Source organism: Pundamilia nyererei, unplaced genomic scaffold, assembly GCF_000239375.1.
Source record: "Pundamilia nyererei isolate P.nyererei 1_Seehausen unplaced genomic scaffold, PunNye1.0 scaffold00209, whole genome shotgun sequence".
NCBI lineage: Eukaryota > Metazoa > Chordata > Actinopteri > Cichliformes > Cichlidae > Pundamilia > Pundamilia nyererei.
In genome coordinates, this window is record NW_005187610.1 from 35,148 (window position 1) to 42,634 (window position 7,487).

At 40.6% G+C, this 7,487-nt stretch overlaps 1 protein-coding gene across 1 annotated transcript in view; it reads left to right on the forward strand.

The window, feature by feature from the left end:
* The window catches only part of LOC102208381 (E3 ubiquitin-protein ligase TRIM39-like), an 8,563-nt gene extending 2,692 nt beyond the window's left edge, over positions 1 to 5,871 (forward strand). Inside the window, exons 2-8 of the mRNA XM_005747943.1 lie at positions 748 to 1,340; positions 1,527 to 1,622; positions 3,278 to 3,511; positions 3,736 to 3,883; positions 3,980 to 4,006; positions 4,338 to 4,513; positions 4,604 to 5,871. Of these exons, the coding sequence (XP_005748000.1) occupies positions 759 to 1,340; positions 1,527 to 1,622; positions 3,278 to 3,511; positions 3,736 to 3,883; positions 3,980 to 4,006; positions 4,338 to 4,513; positions 4,604 to 4,975 (1,635 nt within the window). The 5' untranslated portion in view covers positions 748 to 758 and the 3' untranslated portion in view covers positions 4,976 to 5,871. The remainder of the gene's footprint in view (positions 1 to 747; positions 1,341 to 1,526; positions 1,623 to 3,277; positions 3,512 to 3,735; positions 3,884 to 3,979; positions 4,007 to 4,337; positions 4,514 to 4,603) is intronic.
* The last annotated feature ends 1,616 nt before the right edge of the window (positions 5,872 to 7,487 follow it).

A 7,487-nucleotide genomic window follows, 5' to 3' on the forward strand; every position in this document is an offset into this window, starting at 1 on the left:
CCACAGCCACCCTGGGGCGCACTGACAGAGGTGAGGCTGCCGGACACTGGCGCCACCGGGCCCTCTAACCACCACCAGTAGGCAACGGGTGAAGTGTCTTGCCCAAGGACACAACGACTGAGACTGTCCAAGCCAGGGCTTGAACCAGCAACCTTCCGATTACAAGACGAACTCCTAACTCTTGAGCCACAATTGCCCCAAATAAAATCAAAACAAATTGCAAAAGTCTTTAATGTTTCTTGGGTTAAATTGCTGCTTTCATGCTTTGTGAAACTAGTCTCACACTTATGAGTTCAGAAGTGCTTTTTGTAGCAAGTCACTATAATTATACCTCTGGTCTCTAAGTAAGATATTTTGATTGGTGGAAGAGTAGACTATTATTATATCACAGTAATAACATGTGGAAAGAATGGGTGTGTTAGTTTGGGAAACAATGACTCATTCATTAAGCACACTGAAGAGTGCAGGGTGTATGCAGCCTGAATTTCAAGAAGTGCATGCTTGAACATATTTACACAATTACACAATTACACACGCACACACGCACACAAGCAGAAGTCACAAGAGTGCTAAACGTTTGTTAATAAAGTCCTTTTGTTGCCTCAAGGTTGCTAAAATAATTTTTTTCTGGTAGTGTTTTCGGATATGAACAATACGTTTTATCGAGCTCTCCTCTCATCACGACATTCAGACATTTGCATTTACTCCCTCTGCCTGCAGCTTATCATTTTACTTCCTCATTTACAGTTCTGCAGGTCATGGCCTCCAACATGCTACCAGAAAAACAGTTCTACTGTCCCGTCTGTGAGCAGGTGTTCACAGACCCGGTGACGACTCCCTGCGGACACAACTTCTGCCAAGCCTGCATTCAGAGCAAGTGGGAAGGCACTGACGTCTGCCAGTGCCCCGCGTGTGACAGGTCGTTCCCTTCAAGGCCTGAAATAAGCATAAATATAGCTTTCAAAGAGCTCGCAGACACATTCAAACAGATGATAGTCTGCTCATCGGCCGCGCCGCTGTCTTCAGCCCAGCCTGGTGAGGTGGTGTGTGATGTCTGTGCCGCCACGTCCCTGCAGGTGAAAGCACTGAAATCCTGCCTGGTGTGTCTGACATCGTACTGTGAATCCCACCTGGAGCCTCACAAGAGGGTGGTCACCCTGAAGCTGCACAAGCTCATGGAGCCGGTGAAGAACCTGCAGGACAGGATGTGTAAGAAGCACGAGCGGCTGCTGGAGATGTTCTGCAGGGATGAGCAGAAGTGTGTGTGCCAGTTCTGCACTGAGACTGAGCACAGAGATCACAAGGTTGTTTCTGTAGAGGACGAGAGCACGGAGAGGAAGGTGTGTGGTGAACTTTCTAAACTGTCAGAACATTTTTTTATGTATACTTATAAATCTATAGTTCCTCTTACACACACTTAAACACTTGACCATAGGAATAGAGGAATCGAGGAAAAGAATAATGATTCAACTTCCTGTAGTCATGCCAATCAGCAATGCCTTTTCATTTATTTTCTGCCTGATTAGGTCATTATTAAGAAGAGTGAGGCCGACTTTCAGCAGATGATCCAGGAGCGACTGAAGAAAGGGGAGGAGATCAAAAACTGTTTGAAGCTCAGCACGGTGAGCCACGACGCAAATATTTCTGTCATGTGGTTTGTTGGATTCTCTCTTACTGATTTCTTGTTTTGGTTAAAGTCAAAAAATGTGTTTAGAAAGTCTTACATGAGTTTGGTAAAAGCTTAGAGAGACTTTTACACAAACACCAGTTCTTTAGAAGGCTAGGCATATAAATAGTTCAGTTAGTTTCATGAAATTAGACCAAGAGTAGAATTAATCTTGACCTGTAGAGCGGAATACCAAACCCCAAATGTCCCCTGATAGATCTATCAGAGTGTAAAAGTGTGAATGTTAGATGAAGGATAGATAAAACCACTGTATCAATGCATGTGTGAATGGGAGAGTGAGATTTATAGTAGGAAGTGCTTTGAGTGTTCAAACTCAAATGAGTCGGGGACACTGACTTCACCACAAGAAGAGGCTCGGTGGATCAGAATAAAATAAAGTTACTAGAAAAGTTTTATTTTTCTTGATTCTGGTACGTGACCCCTGTTGTAGGACCTTGGTGGATCTAATTTGTTCTAACGCACCTTGAAGATGTATAATCCATAGACCGTATATAGGACAGATTCACATTCCTAAATGTGGAGCAAGTGAGGAACCTGCTTCATTTTGAACAGCCACCAGGGACAGCCCTTGCCGTTACAAGGTGGTGTATTTAAAGTGTGCAAAAATGAAGATGCAAAACCACAGAGAACAACACGGAGAAGAAAACAGACAAGCAAATGCAGCATGTTGCACAAATGCAAAACTCAAATGAGAGAATAACATATATAGAGGAAATGGGGCACGTGGGAGAAGGGAGAGAGGACAAAAGGCACTCTGTGGAAGAAAACCAGAGAATAATTACACATGACTAAATGCAGAGTGGCGTATAAACACATAGGGAGTGAAAACGGTGAGTGAAGTAGAAACACTCAGTGCATCATGGAAAGTCTGCAGCAGCCTACACCTATTGCAGCGTAACTAAGCGTTAGGGTTTAGAGAAGCATGTATAATGTAGACAATAGTCACAGTATGAAACCCTCTGGAACTGTTCTGCCCGTTTCTGTGTTGGTCCTTTATTTGAAGACGTAACGCCAGGATACATAATTAATCATAATAGAGACAACCTCGGCTAAATGGCCCATGACATCAGATTGCATTTAGGTCTATGCAAATATAGCCTTCAGCTTACCCCCCTTTCTCTGTGACCTCAGTAGGCACGTTCTGGATGAGACTATGGGCTTAGTCTCTAGGTTCAGGTCCTATTGAAGAACACATGAACAAAATTATGGTTATTCAGAAGGGTAAGGACAACAAATTATCTAGGATATCTGAAGACTTATGATTGACTAGTTTTTCCCCCCACATCTTTTATACTATCTCTGGCACAGTCACGTAATCGGATTGATTTACTGACTTAAGTCCATGTGGTTTCTTGAGACATTCCTGTGTAGTCTTTGGAGTGTGATGGGCTACATAGTGCAGCAGGACAGACCAGAGCTGTCCCAGAGAGCAGTTTTTAGAGGGGCTGCTTGTATTAAAGGAACATGCATATGAAAATTCAAGGACCCAAAGGTCGTTGTAATACAACAAGAAACAGACCATCGAAAAGACCAAGATGATCACACAGCAGCAAACGTAACACATAACTTAATCTTTTCTTTTTCATTCAGGTAAGTGGAGACATGGAGGTGGAGGAGAGCGATCGTCTCTTTACGTCTCTGATTCATACCATCAAGGAGAGACAGACCGAAGTGAATGCAGAGATAAAGGAGAAGCAGAAGGCAGTGGAGAGGAGGGCGGAGGAGCTCATCAGTGAGCTGCAGCAGGAGATCACTGAGCTGCAGAGGAGAAACACGGAGATGGAGGAGCTGAAGAACACTGAGGATCACCTGCACCTCCTGCAGGTTAACATTAAACTCGGACTTTGAGTTAGACTGATGACGGTTGAAACTTTTTTGGCTTTGGCATCACTTAATTACATTTTTAAAAAAAATCTCATCTTTATATGTAGGAAATATTGAATGTGTGTTAAGGGCATTCATTTAGTTTTTGTCATTTTGTTATCTAAAAATACTAAATTTTAAATGCCAGCATTAAACTTTCTTTGCTCTATTTCTCTCTTATAAAGCATTTGCCCTCTATTACATCACCTCCACCCACAAAAGAGTGGATGGAGATCAACATACCACCTGAGCTCTGTGTGGGGACTGTGCGGAGAGCGTTGTCTAAAGTTGAACGGACCCTCATGAATGAAATGGAAAATTTGAAGAAAGAAGGTGACACAAGCTTAGCAGGAAAAACAGCCTTTTATTTTTGAGATGGAGCTCTTCTTAAAAATGTCAGAACTCATCATCTTACTTTTCTTATGACAGAGATGAAGAGGATGCAGAAATATGCAGGTATGCACACATTTCAATGCATAAATAAATAGCACTGCATTGCTTTCTGTCTTATTCTGTCATATTTAGGCAAATGCATGTTTTGCGTGCTTATGTATAGGAATGCTTGTAAAGATACTTTTAGTCATATGCTTAGAGACGCTTTCTTAACTTTCTTAACTTTTGTATCTATTCTTCTATTCTATTCAAATTATGGGTGCAGGATGACTGGTGCATTTCTCAGCTGATTTTGGTGAACAAACCTTAATTATATGCAAGCCAATCATGTCTGATTTGCATACCAACCATTAGAAGTTGTATAAGCTAAAGTTATTTTCATTTTACCTTCTAGTTGACGTGGTTTTAGATCCGGACACTGCCCATCCAAACATCGTCTTAACAGCTGACGGGAAGCAAGCGGGTCGTGGTGAGCTTCTTCACGTTGTTCCAGACAACCCCCAACGCTTCGACCCTGTCATCTGTGTTTTGGCCAAGCAAGGCTACATCTCGGGGAGGTTCTACTTCCAGGTGAACTACTTAATTATGAAATCCTAGTAATCCTAGAAATGCAAAACACGTTTTTGATCTCTCTCATTCTCATATTTGGTTTTTAATCAGGTTTCAGTCGGTCAAAAGACCTTCTGGGATCTGGGCGTGGTCAAAGGGTCTGTCAACAGGAAGGGCATGATCACCTCCAAGCCAGAGAACGGCTACTGGACAGTGCGCTTGAGGAACGGCGATGAGTATCGAGCTTTAGACTCCCCTTCGGTCCGTCTTCCTCTTAAGGAGAAACCAGAGATTGTGGGGGTCTTTACGGATTACGACGAGGGAACCGTGTCGTTCTTCGACGTGGAGGCCAGATCTCACATCTACACTTTTACTGGGTGCCTTTTCTCTGAGAAAGTTTACCCCTTCTTCAGCCCGGGCGTTTGCGATGAAGGAAAAAACAAAGGGCCATTGATTATCACAGCTGTCAATCATGAGTCATAGACTGGAAGAGCCTATACCTGCTTTTTAAAGATGCAAGGGATGTTTTATCTTTACTAAACTCGAATATTAATATTAAAGCTTTTTTGGTATTTGGGTTCTATGTAACATGTTTCATGGCTTGAAGTATTGATGTGAATGGTGACAGTGGTGCTTAAATGAAGAGCCTTTCTCTAATATATTTGCTGTTGTTCTAAAAGGTTGTTTTTTTGGACAAAAAAGTTGCACTACCAGCAAGAAATGCTTCTTTTTTGTATATATTGTCTTTTTAACCAATCATCGTCCATGACGTGAAAGAAGCCACAATAAAACACAATCTCCTGTTTCAGATGCAAATTTTAATTTCTTCTAGCTATTTGGGATTAATTGGCCCCGACTAAACTTCATCTTTGCATCTTTGAACAGAAAGTGTTTGGGTTCATTTTAGTTTGATGAGTGTAGTTTAGAACATAATGTTTTAAGAAACATGCAACATTTTAATGCGCAGATTGGAGTATAAGGTGCAGGAATGCCAGATGAGATGACGATGCAGGGACTCGGGAGGTTAAGTAAGAACTATAAGTCATCCTAAATGTAAAATGAATGACTATAGAAACCAATTTAAACTTCATCTGACTTACACTCAGAAACATGCAACACTAACCCTGTAAAGTCAAATGTATTAGATTTGGCCCATTTTAAGACGTAAGTATGATTTTTGAACCCTAACCCTCTTTATTTAAGTTTTCAAGATAAACAAACTGTAGACAAAAATGCCAAATGTAGTACAAATTAAAACTCCTATATATAATTTGATATTTATTTATTCATTTTTAAATTTGATGAACACTTCAGCTTCAAAACATTAGAATTTGCTGGCAATTATTTCATGTTTCAGGCTTTACAGGGTTAAAATAAAATAAAGAATTGAGGCAAAAAATGTGAAAAAGCACAAAAACATCTTTAATGTTAAATGAAAGACAAACTTAATGCACTTAAATGCTTGACAAAAATGTCTTATTGTATATCCTGCCCTTTTCATAATGCAGCAGAGATCCAGAGCACTGCTACCACACCTGAATTTGTATACAAATTGTATTTTAGTTACACAATGTACTTAACGTTATAATGTTTAATGGTGCTCACTAATTCAGTACAGTGATGGAGAGACATACACCTTTGAGTCTGACCCGACTTCACTTGTTTACTGGTGCTTATTTATTATGGTTGTTGTTAGTTAATTTTAAAAAAAAGAGAGAGAAATTGCCAGAATAAGGCTGTGACTATGTTTTGATCAGTTTTTTGTGGTGATTTGTTTTTTAAATAAATATTTGAATCAGTCCCAGCAGGACTACGTGTGTTTCCATGTGCTTTGCATTCACAGAGGCCTTCTGACTAAGGATAAATGCTGCAGGAGGGATTATTCGTCCTCTATGAGAGAGCGAGGACTTCTGAGTTATGTCCTCCTGCTTCTGATATGAAAAAATGCTTATAGGAAAATCTATGATAAGTTATTGTCTCTGCAGCTTAATCAGCTTTTATGCTTGGCACATGTTGAACAAATGCAAAGCACAATATTCAAACTTTCTTATCTTGTGCAGGTGTTACGGCAAAGTTACTGCTTACGAAAGCATTCAGTATTTCGAGTCATCTTTCTTCCTCGACATGATGGATGTAATCGAGTCTTAAGGAAAATATAAAAGATTATCAAGAACACTTAATGAGATAGAGTCTTGTCAGTTCAAGCAGCAAATCTCTCAGTGGAGATGATGAAAACTGTGGAATTAGTTCGTTTATGAATTCTTACTGTTAAATATAATCCTCAGTTGAGTTTATGTTTGAGACGTGTCCGAGTTTGCTGGAGGTCACAGACATGCAAAACTCTTTTTCTTGAACAAAAGTAGATTTTTGCATCCACCTGCAAGGACACAAGATCCGGAAATCCAGGCAGACACCTGCTTTGAATTTGCAGATTCAAGAGAAGGCTGCATCCAGCTTTTCACATCAGAGCTGTCTCCTTCACAGGTAGGAGTTATTGGGGGCTTAGATTATTGTGTATCCTTTGCCTGACATTTGAATGTAATCCACCTTTTTGTGTTTTTATGAGTATACTTTAATCTCTCTGAAAGCAGGGACCATGGAGAAGAAGATGTTTTGCATCTTTCTATTCTCTGGTGAGTACATTTTCTCTCTTGCCTTTAAAGTTAATTGATCTACATCAATACTGAAGTGTTGAAGGACGGATGTAGAAGGCATAAAAGCTGTGATACAAAAGTTTTTTTTTTGTTTTTTTAATCGTTGGCATTACACACAGGTCTGTGCCATTTCACCTTCTCTTACCAACGTCCTCTGTACCACTTTATCAACAACCCTAAAGACTGGCTCACTGCCCAGCAGTACTGTAGAGACATGTACACTGATTTGGCAACCATAACTGATGAGCAGGACTTGGAGGATTTAGCAGGTCTGGTGGGGTCTGGTGGTCCCTTTGTGTACTTAGGTTTGTACAGAGATTGGGGCTGGTCAGTGTCTGAAA